The sequence below is a fragment of the Corylus avellana genome, chromosome ca10 (assembly GCF_901000735.1).
Source record: "Corylus avellana chromosome ca10, CavTom2PMs-1.0".
Taxonomy (NCBI): domain Eukaryota; kingdom Viridiplantae; phylum Streptophyta; class Magnoliopsida; order Fagales; family Betulaceae; genus Corylus; species Corylus avellana.
In genome coordinates, this window is record NC_081550.1 from 450,967 (window position 1) to 463,994 (window position 13,028).

A 13,028-nucleotide genomic window follows, 5' to 3' on the forward strand; every position below is an offset into this window, starting at 1 on the left:
GATGTGTTGACGTTGAAGAGAAGATTAAGATTATGTAATTGATGTGGGTAGTACTATGCAGCACTGTCACGTCAACTTGTAAGGAAATATAATAACATTGATGGTTCCGAGCCCTAGCAACAATTCATCTTAACCCAAAAAAAAAAAAGGCTATACAATCAGGGGATTATCAATTTAGTGGTTTTCACACTTGTAAGCTTCTACTAAAAGTTAGGGTGTGTTTGAATCTTAATTAGTGGGCACAGCACTAGTAGTTCAATGTATATTCCGGGCCCAATTAAGCAACACAAGTGTTTCTGATAAGATTGAAGCCAATTTTCTATGATATGATGGGAAGCTACCCACAAAGTCCCAAAAACTGCAAGCCAATCCAAATAAAACCAGAAATTTTGTTATAACATGATTTAGTGAAACACACAAAGTCAGTAATTACTTGTCCCTAATTTCAATTTGTCTTTTATTAATTTTTTTTTTTTAAAAAAACTGAAAATAGCTATAATTTTAGTAAAGGAAGCAAACATTATTGGCTTGGGTGTTGGTGTGTTCTTTTCATGGGGTTGAAGTATGTATTCAGATGATGTCTACTTGCAGTGACTTTCTTCCCATTCCATTATCGTGGGACATATATTCATTTTCATTTCAAATATAATACTTATAACGTATGATCCAAATGCAACTTGTTAATTATTGCTGAGAAACTTGTAATGAGTATGCAATGATTTGCAGAAGATCATGTTAATAGTACGAATTATGTTTTGTATTGTATATATTTGAAATAGATAAGATTACAAGAAGGATATATATTTTATTGGTTATATATATAACACCTAATTCGATCAATTAGGTGCTATATAATTTTGAAATATAAATTTTACGGGTATATGTCAGATCGTACTATGTCTGATGGTTTTTTTCTTGTCTTGCATGTAGTCCGTCGTCCGGTCCAGTAATGCGAAAATATGCTTTTGCAATAAACAAGCCTAGTGTTATCGTATAAAATAACTTATTATTATCCCTTAAGAAACCTAAATTTAATACAACTTAAGAAGATAAAATTATAAAGGAAGATAACTTCTAGGGTTCCTTGCACTTGATAAGATAAACGTTGAGCTAGCTTCTGAAACCTTCACACCACTATATATAGGAACATAACCTTCCCCCAGCAAAACAATGGCCTTTACTCGTCTTTGAAGCACACGGTTTTAGAATTAATTAAAAAAAATCTTGAACAACAAAGGGGTCCTCATAGACTCATAGCCATTAGCCACTAGCCTTCGTTGCCTTCAAACTTGCCTATGCTTTTAGGATGACAAGGCTAGGGTAAGATTTGATAATTCTAGCAGTCACATATGCTACTCCCAAGTAATGATATAAATGGGATTAAAATGAATTTGAAATAATTATTATTAAATTTTGATTTATTGATAATTTTAAATGTTACATCACATTTAGGAGAACTCTAGGTTCTCTCATTATCATCAACATGGGCTACTATATTATAGCTTGAGCCATAAAAGCCCAAATGGGCTTTTTCTTTTGTCGGGCAGGGATGGCCACTCAACCATCTTTCTATTGTGGTAGATAGGGCTAGGCGTTCGTAGAAAAATTTTTGTTTCGCCAAAATGTCGGTAAAATCAAAAATTTCACAGACTTATTCCGCCAAAGTTTTGTCCCGACACCGATATGCGGTCGGTAAAGTCGGTATGTGAAAAAATTGAAAATTATCAGCGAAGTCGATCGGTAAAGTCGATTCGATTAACAAATTTTATTTCGCCTATCGAAGCGAATTTGTCGAAAGAAAAAAAAAAAAAAAGGTTTCACCTATCACCCATTGGTTAATCGGTGTATGTAGAAATCGGTCGGCTATCGGTCAGTAAGTGGTCAAAAGTCAGTAAACAGTAAATTTGTCTACGCCTAGTGGTAGAGGATGGTTCCGCAACCACCCTTATCTAACAAAGGTCGTATCTTAAGAACTACAGTAAAATAATTAAAAGAAGTGGTCGGATTACCATGCATTCTCTTGAAATTATCGACTATTCTGTCTAAAAGGTAAAACCATTCCTAGCAATTCCAAGTATATGTTGGCTACGTGTAGCAATACCAAACATAAAACGTGGAAAAAGTGGGAGACATGCCACGTAGGACAACCGTATGTTGGCTACGTGGACAAATACCGAACATGAAACCAGTGCCCAGTTTCCCTAACCTCTAACTACAGATTGAAGGAACCATTCATGCGAGCTCTCTTGTACACACTCAACACTCCCGAGGATTCTCTGTTTCTCTTATTAGAGATTCAGAGCTATGGCAAGCACTACTTCCTCTATACTGCCCCTATCAAAACCAGATTTTCCACTCCTTTCCTCTCAAAGAAACAAGAAGATTATAGCGTCATCAACCACTTTTGGCAGAACCCGTCTCCAAGAATATCCAATTCTTCGTGGATTTTCGAAGCTTCATCGAATTAGTACAAATGGGTTTGTTGTACTTTCTCGTTTGAACGATCAGGTTGAAGAGATTGGCCTTTCTAGTCAGGAAACGGCGGGGAGTAGTGACCCCAAGATGGAAGTTCAAAGCCGGTAATGGTTTTCAATCTTTGTTCTTTTGAAACTAGCTTGGAATATTGTTAGATTCTGTTTGGTTTCCTAGAAATAGACATGTGCATATGTGTATTGTGTTTAACTATAGCAAATTAAGTTCAAATACTGTTCAGTATACACGTGTGAGCATAAAAGATTCCAACATTGGGATTTCAAGACCTCATCCGTGTATGAGGAAGCATGTCTGTCGATAGTCTTGTCTATTCTAGTTGGTGGAAGATTTCTCTTTGGTAAAAAGTGATAATCTTGGGTCTGGAAATGAGCCTTCTATTTCATATAATTTGTTACCCATTTGCCAGAAAGCTTTGCCCCTATTTCATGTAATTTGTTACCCACTTTATGGGGGTTCTTATTCTGTATCCTTTTTGCGTTATTTTTATTTTTCTATGGGGGAGTCAATTATTATGTTTATCTGAATTTGTGATGAAATATCTTTCTGCCTTGTAGTATGTGGAACTGGAGGGGTTATTCTATTCGCTATCAGTATTCTGGGAACGGTGGCCCTGCATTAGTTTTAATTCATGGTTTTGGAGCAAACAGGTCTACATCAATCATATTTTGCTTCTCATTATCAGACACCTAATTGCTATAGGTATTAAATGCACAAATTGCTAATACTTCATCTTTCCTATAAATTCATGTACTAATTGCATGCATACTCTCTTTCCTACTAATTACTATAGTTTTGATGCATGCATGTGAAGTTAAAATTGAGATAGTTGCAGTATATGATTTTATGGTTCGCCATTGGTGTCAAATACTCTGGTAGTGGATTATGTTGTGAAGCTTGTTCAATTTTGAACCATGGATGGAGCTCAATACAGTGTTGAAGGGAAAATTTTATAATCGTAGCTATGAGAATCATAAAACAAAAGGAGTTTTATAATCATAGCTAAAATCATTCAGATTAATCACAGTAGTGATGGTCCCACTTGGTATTAGGTTTCACACCGAGCTATGCAGTAATCAAATTTTTCATGAAATGTTCACAACTAGTTCGAAAGACCATAAGAAATTAGAACAAATTATGGTTTTTTAAGTAGCTCTGAAACGAAGGAGCAGAATGGATAAAATGTACAAGTTGCTACATCTAAAATGACAAGGAATTACGATTGGTGCAATAGTGTTGGTCTGTCATACTTATTCCTAAAATTTTTTCTATGTTATTTAAATATTAAAGTGTGATTAGTATTCAATGTTTAGAATTAAGAAAGTAAACTCAAGTTTAAAAGAAACTCAATTATTTTTTTGGGTATAAACCTAATCTTTTTAGTTTATTCCCACGCTAATCACTAGAAGTCGAACCTGGTCCTTCCACTCATAATGATAGGGCTACTGCCATTGGTCCAAAGGCCATTTGCAAGAGAAACCCAATTATCAGAGACGTAGAACAAAGTATTCATTGACAGATTTAAGAGGGTGCATCACTATATATTCTCTGCATCTGTGCACAGCACATCTGCTTGTTTTGGGTTACAGATAACAGTTTATATCAGTGGCATTCATGGTACTTTACTTATTAAATACAATGCCTTCTATTTGTTATGAGTATGGACCTTAAATCGCGATTAGTACCCACAAATACCAATAAATATTCTTTGGCACATATCAGGATAGGGAAGTGTGTTTAAAAATTGGTTACCCTACTGGATCCTTGCAAATGTTTGGTAATGTATTGCTTATAATTTTCATTCTTCAAATATCTGCATGTTTAGCTTCTAGGTTTATGCATGTTTCAATATATTAAATGTTGATTGCTCCAAAGTTTTGTTATCCAATCTATTTGATACTATTTTTAATGTCTTTTAGTACTTGTGACTCAATTCTGGCTGGTTGCAGTGACCATTGGAGGAAAAATATTCCGGTTCTGGGAAAATCACACAGGGTATATTCTATTGATCTTATTGGTTACGGATACTCTGATAAACCAAATCCTCAGCAAGTTGGAGACAACTATTATACATTTGAAACATGGGCTACCCAACTAAATGAGTTTTGCACTGATGTGGTTAAGGATGAAGCATTCTTTATATGCAATTCCATTGGAGGTGACCACCTTTTTTTATGTTTTTGCTTATGAATTAATCCGTGGTTATAAGCCTTGAGCTTAAACATTATTCTTTTTATTATTATTGTAAATCCTTTTATCTCTTAGCAGCTCTACAAATTATTTTTGAGCAATATGCAATCATAGAACTAAACTTAAATTTCATGAAATTTTCTTCAAATATAAGAACCACAAGAATTGTTTTTATTTTTTAAGTGCTAATTATTCAACTAGAACCATATTTCAGTTGAGTCTAATACGGTTCGCTAGTTTTTATTTTGTTATAGTGCTTTTACTTGCGTTTGAAAGTAATGTAATGCACCCTCCACATTAAGCTATTCCACCCATACTTAGACAAGTCAATTGAGTACCTCAGTGGTGGGATTGAATACATGGATCAAATCAGAGTCCACACCATCTAAAGTAAAAGAAATAGATATACATGAAGTAAGCCCTCTTATGCATAGCTCTGCTATATATGTCCTGTTCTTCACATATAAATATCTAGATCATCTCTGACTTTCCGGTTGAAATGTGCAAAATTTGAACCAAAGTGGCTTACAAAGTCTCATACAAGGAACTTGTATCCTTCTTTGTATTGCTAATTGTGAAATATGCTGGCAGGCTACCCCTTTGATGCCATTGGAAATTGCTTGCATCATAAGATGAATGCTAAAAAATCTTGCCTGTCCTGGATAGACTTTGGTCATACACTGCTTAAAGAGTTTCATTTCTTGTGGCATTTCATAAGTGCATATTTTCTTTTCCTTTCTTGTCATGTTCACGTGTTACAAGCTTAACTTTATAATATATAGTTTGTAACCATAAAGTGCTATACATGCTTATTTATTGTGGTTTCCTCTCTTTTTCAATTCATAATTGTTTCTTATACTCTATTTTAATAGATAATGCCCAACACGTGGAATATTTAATTGAAATGAGGAGTAAATGGCTGTGACAGGATTCGAATTCAGGATCTCTGCTCTAATACTATGTTTTGGAATAAATTGTGATTTAAATAACACCATTCGTAATTTTAAATTTTTTAAGGTTGATCGTATGATACCCTCAAAGATTTCTTCTTCTGGTGTTTATGTAGGAGTTGTTGGTCTTCAGGCAGCAGTTATGATTCCACAGATCTGCAAAGGCATTATCCTTCTAAATATATCTCTTCGCATGCTTCATATTACAAAGCAGCCTTGGTTTGGAAAACCTCTAATCAGATCATTCCAGAGTTTGCTGAGGTACAAATTTGACCAATAGTTTCTTTGTATCAACTATCAGAGTTTTAGGATCTGTAGACTTTATATAGTCATGTCGTCGTGTCAGGAATACTGCTTTGGGAAAGTATTTCTACAAAACTGTTGCCACACCAGAATCTGTGAGGAGTATTCTTAGCCAGGTACTCATCTATATCATAATTGATATTTCTAATTTTAGGAATTAGTGCTAATGATATGAAGGACTGATTTGAATTATATCTAGAACCAATTTATGGTAGTTCAACACACCAAAGTTCACCAAAATTTCGTAAGGTTCACAATTTTACTTGAAATTTTCATCACGTACTCCTAAATGTCACTGATTATGCAATGTTTTCAAGTGTTGTGAAAACTTCCAAATCCTCCAGAAGGCCAGAATCTTCTTCTCTTTTGTTTGTTATCCCCTCATGGTTTCATCTTAAAAAATAGACTATAGGGGGATAAGTGATTGGGTCTACAGATGGTGGTTTAAGTCATCAACATTTAGTGGTACTTTAATTATTCTTCTTTTTCCTTCCACTTTTCCTTCACCTCTTGAAATGGAATAGTAGCATAGAAATAGTGAAACTGGGAACATAATCGACAATCCATGGGCCAAGTTGAGTTCGAGTTGTACTTTGTTGGAGCCATAAGTTCTCCTTGGAAGAGGTGTAGGCCAGTAATAATCAGGCTTTAAGATTATAGATTAATCTGAATTTAAGCTTTGAAACATTGTTGACACTGAACCTAATCTCATAAGCATCAGGTCCTTACATTTTAAGCTTGGATTTAATCTGACAACCTGTCAGGTTTGATTTCTCAATCCGCAGTCATCTGATTGACATACATGCTCACTTCACTCCAGTATTATGACTTCATCATTGATTCCTTGCTAGAAAAGTCATGAAGTTTAGAGCTCTTGACTTTCCACAAGAAGTAAAATGATTTTATGCATATAGGTGGAAAAGTGTAGCAAGTATTTGACAAGTTGGCAAGCTTGTCTATGCATATAAATGGATGTGCCAATTGTATGTATGGGAAAAGACAATACATGCTATAAGTGGGACATGCTTGAGTATGCTGTCTTTGAGTTACCATGCTGCATATTTTTTGCTTAACAAAAGGCTTCCTTGAAAACTGAACCTCAAATTTTGTAAATCATATAAGATTTCACTTTTGGAGTTGAGATTCTGGAGATGCTGTGGTGTTTCAAGTCAAAAGTGGTATTCTAGAAACAAAAAAGATTTACAAATTACAAGTGATAATAGACAGACAATTGATGATAGAACTGGCGGTGAGTCTCACGCTGGGGATGTAATCTTGTCCAAGACCTATATTCTAACTAGCATGTTTAAATGAAAAGAATGAATCAAGCCATGTCCTTGTTGGTTGCATTTACTTCTGACGAATTGCATTTCAGTGTTACCATGATACCTCCCAAGTCACAGAGGAACTAGTTCAGAAGATACTTAATCCAGGACTTGAACCTGGTGCTGCAGAGGTGTTTCTGGAGTTTATTTGCTACTCAGGTGGCCCTCTTCCTGAGGAACTTCTGCCTCAAGTAAAGGTCAGTTTGTTGAACTGAATTATTATATCTTAACCACTTATCCTACTTGTCCCAAGTTGTGGTTTCGAGTCTTGTGAGCAGCCACTTCATGCCAATAAGAAATATGCTTAATGGTAGGACTTGTATCCAAGCCATCCTCCCAGGACCCATCTAAGTTGGATGAGCACTGGAAAATGACCCTCTTTTTAATTTTGTTTTTTTCCTCTTTACAGTGTCCTGTTTTAATAGCATGGGGTGACAAGGATCCATGGGAACCCATTGAGCTTGGAAAAAACTATGGGAATTTTGATTCTGTAGAAGACTTTGTTGTCCTCCCCAATGTTGGGCACTGCCCCCAGGTTCTCTCTGTCTCTTTCTCTCTCTCTCACACACACACACCCGCTGACCTACACATACAAGCAGGCACATGTGGAGGTCTTAATTTCGTGGTGTTTATGAACATAGAACCCATTTTTAGGAGAAGAAGTCGTCATCTGACCAATTGGCTCTCCTGTACTACTGTTCAAACGAGTGCTAGTAGGAGACAGAGTGCCTGACAATAAAATTGAAATGAATTTAAAGGTTTTGAGGTGTAGGGGCTGTTGGGCTTCTTAACATAATTTTCTATGCACCTCCCACTCTGTTGACTCTAAATCACTGGTTTCTGGTGTTCCATCAATGCAACATCCTTTATAAACCAATTGCGGAAACAAATGCCCTTTTCTCTGTCCCTACTTAACTATAGCCCTCATGATTCAGATTTGCATATGAACCTTGTAATGTTTTTGCTGATAATAACTTTTTACTTTAATGATTTGTTGGCTGGAGTAAAGGACGAAGCACCTCATCTTGTGAATCCACTTGTCGAGTCATTTGTGGCGCGCCATGCTACGCCCATCTGCTAGTGTCTCCACGACTGTCTGATCCAGTGGCATGTCTGTTTGTTGCTGTTTCTTAGTGCGTTCAAAGTGTTTCTGTCTTATCCTTTCTCAAGGCACTGCTAATCAAATTCCACATTCCCTTTTAAACAATATATGTTCAAGCGTGGGGCTAAGCACTTCTTTTTGTGGGGGGGTATGCTTGAAAAATGTGGCATTTCGGCCAACCTGACTACCAAGTCTTTAGAATGCTTAGACTTGGACCACTTTTATTTTAAATCTTCAAATTTTTGTAATTACATATTGTAAGACTATTTTCTGTTAATATTATATGAAGTTTTGCCAATAAGCAATTTCTTAAAGTCTCATGCACCAAATTCATTGGTTGGTTTATAGTCATCCCTGTATATATATAAGGATAAAAGACTCTGCTTTCTAGATGCACCTTATTATGATTTTAAAAAGCTTATGGTGGAGGGACCCTTCAATTATTGAAGTCATGTCAAATTTGGCTAAGTGATGCTACTTGAACTTGGTCAATTTTACGTGAATCACTTGTATAATTAATTGATTAAAAGCAACTCTGCAGTCCTATTTGAAGGATATCTACTAAGCACAGTTATAAACATGCATAAAATTAACAATTTTGGTGACCATATGAACAAAATAGATGTAGTTTGTACGTTCAAGGACTTGAATATGTGATTAGGAACTATGAAAAGACATGTTTCCAAGCAAGCAAGAAGCTGCTTCTAGTAAGGCCGTCAATTTTTAACAAAATTTGTGAACTCAACACGAAATTAATTGATTAAGGTTGATGGTCTTGATTCGTTTAATTAAATGGGTCAAGTGAGGGTTGTCTGATATTCATGTTTTGATACGATCTGAATCCAAGACGTAAACATGAATTGTCACCTGTATTTTGCAAGGCCTCTTGAATAGTAAATATGCTTGGGTTCTGCTCCTTATTGTGGATGAGATCTCTTGAGATATGCAGAGATTGTATTTGGTTGAACACGTACATGCAAAAAGGTTTAAACATGTGAAGAAGGACGTTTTCAAAAATTAGAAGCATGAAATTTATAAGATTTCTTGAAAATGGCTTTGATTACAAGAACCTTCAAAATATAGTATCTTTCACAATCAAAATCATGGACCAATCTACCATTGAAAAAGACAGAAAAAAGGGGAAGTTTTTTTTGGTTTTTGTTTCTACTGTCTTCAGATTCTTTTCCGACTAATGGGTTTTTTCCAAAAATCCATGTTGGAGCCACCAACAAGTCATGTAGAAAGAAGGTTTGAAAAGCATATTGGTCGCACTCTGCATAAACCGATACCAAAAGAATGGTTGATCTGATTATTTTTTGGTGTCTTTCTGCTTCCTACTAGTTAATGTGGATCTCACCAATAGCAATCGACATGATTACTGAAGCAACATAATTAAGCATGGGATCTTTTGAATCAATCAGTAGTGGGCTCACTGTGGCTCCCACATCATCATCACTTTTAACGCACGCTTGAAACCCCATTTTTATACCATGGCCATGCCTATCATAATTACATCATGGATGATGAAATAGCTAGGCATCATTTACAAGTGTACCAATACCCAAAAAAAAAAAAAGAAGCTAAATAAACATGTGTTTGGGTTTATCTCTAGTACGATCAACTGAGAGCGTACATGGAACATAATGCCCAATACTACTCACCAATTAAAGGAAAAAATAGTGCAAGATGTCTAGATATTGAGTCTAAGAACAAGATAGCAAGTAAGTGACATTTCATGTTCACGTATCGTGTTTAAATCGTGTCGATGTATGAGTATAAGACTATATAAGTCAATACTAATTAATCAGATTCATTAATTAAACAGGTTATACCTCTCAACATTAACCCGCTAAAAATTGAGTTCATGTCAGGTTTGTGAGTTGTGTCAAAAATTGTTAACCCTTATGTTACATGTTAGGTTTGGGTCATGTCGGGACATGGGTATAAGACTGTATAAGTCAACCTTAATTCGACTCATTTAATTAAATAAGTCATATCCATAAATCATAATCTACTAATTTCGTGTTGGGTTCATGTCGAGTTTGCGAGTCATGTAAAAAAATTATCTGCCCTAAATTGGAGACGCTATTCAATAAGTTCATGATCAGTCTTCTTCTTTCACTTACTTCTAACTAGTTTTTCTAATATCATTCTTTCTTTGACGACGCACTAGATTGTACTAACCAATTTGAATTTGCCAAACAATAATTGGAAAGTATAAACGATTATATATATTGAGTATGTAACTTCTGAGGAAACTGTATAAAGCAAGCTGAGATTCTACATTTTTTTTTTAATGGTAGAGCCTAGAGGGTTTATGTGCATGGGGAGGGTTATGATCCCCTTAGGTCATCATCCCCTAAAAAAGCCAAGTTATATATGATGAAAAAGAAGGACATTAAAGAACTCTGTGAAGCAGATACTTGTAAAGCATGATTAAATAAAATCCATGACCAGATGGGTATATACCTTTTTATTTCTTTAAGAAAGCTTAAAGACAATTGTTGGCCTAGAAGTGATTGAAGCAGTGATGTCTTTCTTTCTGAATGGAAAGTTAATTAGGGAGGTTAATACCACTATATATCATCACACTTCCCAAAGATTCCTAGTCTTTCTTGTATGGGAGGATGCTTTTTGGTTTTTGTTTGAAAAATATACTAATGTGACAAAAAAGTGAAAGTAATTTTGAATGTTTTGTGTTTGAGGTTTGTTATTAATGTATTTGTTTTGAAAAGAGAAAAGAAAAAAGAAAAAAGCTTTAACAAAATATTTCTAAGATTTTGGCCAGAAGATTTTTTTTGTTTGTTTTTGCCAAGCTTTAATTATAGCACCAACCAGACAGAAATGGGGGTGAAAACTTGTGTTAGAAAGAAAGCTATTTTTCTAACAACTTGTGTTGCAAAGGTGTTTTATATTGCTTTAAATGGAAGGTTGGTGGGATATTTTTCTTGTTTGAAGGGTTTGAGGCAAAGGGTATTAGATTGAAGACAACACAGTAGTTCATGAATCAAGCAATCCGACAAAATTTCACTATCAAAGATGTGTCTGCCCTCCTATATCTCATCTTAATTAGCTTGCGGATGACTTTAAGACTTTGTCTTATCCTGATATGGTTTCTATCACAATCCATCAGGCATGTTTTAAATGAGTTCACTGATCTGTCGTAAGAATGAAGTCTTCTTTGGAGAAAAAGTGTGGCAAACAAAAACTAATTCCTCTCAATTCTTGGGTTTAAAGAAAGAAAGCTTTTCTATCAACTATCTTGGCATCCTTATTTCTAGCAAACTTTCTAAAAACTAGTTGTAAGCCTTTACTAGATAAAATCTCTAGTAAGATCAAATCTTGGAGGGCAAGAGGGTTTGATTTATAGGCAGAATGCAGTTGATTCAATCTAGGCTATATGAGATTCAAGTATACTGGTTATCTATTTTTATTCTTCTTAAGAAATCATCAAACAACTTGAGCAAAAATTCAGTACTTATAGTAGTCTAGTTCAGATGAGGAGGCAAGTGATGCAAAAGTTAGCTAGACTGCAGGTTGTCTCCCAAAGAATGAAGGGGTTCTTGGTTTTAGAAGGCTGCTAAATTGAAAAAATACCTCTGTTTTGAGGCACATTTGGTCCTAGCTTGTTTGCTGAGGAAGGACTTGTATTAAGAGGAAAAATTATCAACTTTGTCAATAAACCTAGCTAGTGAATGCTTTTGAGGTTGGAGGAAAATTTTGGAAATCAGAGAACTTGCAAGACCCTTTCTTGAAGTTTATAAAGACACTGGGGAATCAATCTTTTTGTGCCATGATAATTGGCACCCCAATGAACCTCTGCTTAAAAAGCATGGTGTTAGAGTAGTTTATGGGGCTGGTAGCCATCTTCATATTAATCTATCTACTATCTAGTGTACTATCTTCTGGTGTTTGGACGTGGCCAGCTACAAGATCAGATGTAGTGGTGGAAATTAAATATAAGCTCTGAGAGGCCATTTAGGTCTAGAAGATCATGCTACCTGGTCTAGCTCATGCACTGCCATATGGGTTTAGTGCTATAAGAGGAGCTATCCCTACTGTTGCTTGGAGGAAACTGGTGTGGTACTCCAAAGTCATTCCTAAGCATAAGTTCATTGTCTGGCTTATAATAAAAAGTTGATTGTGATCAACTAAAGACAGTTGATTATTTAAAAAAAAAAAAAAAAAAAAAAAAGGAGACAGTCATGCTGCTATACCTAGAATTGGATTGCAAAGGTGTTGTGAGATGTAGGGCTGGCAATTTTTGACATGACCCGCAAATCTGATACAAATTCAATACAAAATTAGTGAATTAGAGTTGAGGAGTATGACCCGTATAATTAAATGGATCGGGATAAGATTGACCAATATAATCTCATATGCAGGCCACCCCTAACCACCCAAGGGGTGGCTCCTTGCCGATATTTAGGATTAACAATTTTTTACACGACCCACAAACCTGATACGAACCCAATACAAAATTAGTTGGTTAGAGTTGATGGGTCTAATCTGTCTAATTAAATGAGTCGGCTTAAAGTTGATCTATATAGTCTTATACTTATGGCTTGATATGACCTGAATTAAACACACGAACACGAATTGCCACTCCTATGTAGGTGTATGTTGAGTCCCATTTGGGTATGCACTAGGATTATCTAATTAGCTATA

General features: G+C 35.4%; 1 protein-coding gene across 3 annotated transcripts; it reads left to right on the forward strand.

The window, feature by feature from the left end:
- The first annotated feature begins 2,206 nt into the window (after positions 1-2,206).
- On the forward strand, positions 2,207-8,665 carry LOC132164554 (uncharacterized). 3 transcript variants are annotated; one of them, XM_059575086.1, is made up of 8 exons: positions 2,209-2,579; positions 3,048-3,140; positions 4,440-4,648; positions 5,747-5,891; positions 5,977-6,049; positions 7,309-7,455; positions 7,668-7,793; positions 8,268-8,665. In XM_059575086.1, the coding sequence occupies exons 1-8, from the start codon at positions 2,305-2,307 to the stop codon at positions 8,337-8,339; spliced, it is 1,140 nt and encodes a 379-aa protein (XP_059431069.1). In that variant the 5' UTR covers positions 2,209-2,304; the 3' UTR covers positions 8,340-8,665. The 3 variants fall into 3 exon arrangements, with proteins under 3 accessions (XP_059431068.1, XP_059431069.1, XP_059431070.1); XM_059575085.1 differs by having other exon boundaries at positions 2,207-2,579; positions 7,668-8,665; XM_059575087.1 differs by having other exon boundaries at positions 2,489-2,579; positions 3,048-3,192; positions 7,668-8,665.
- The last annotated feature ends 4,363 nt before the right edge of the window (positions 8,666-13,028 follow it).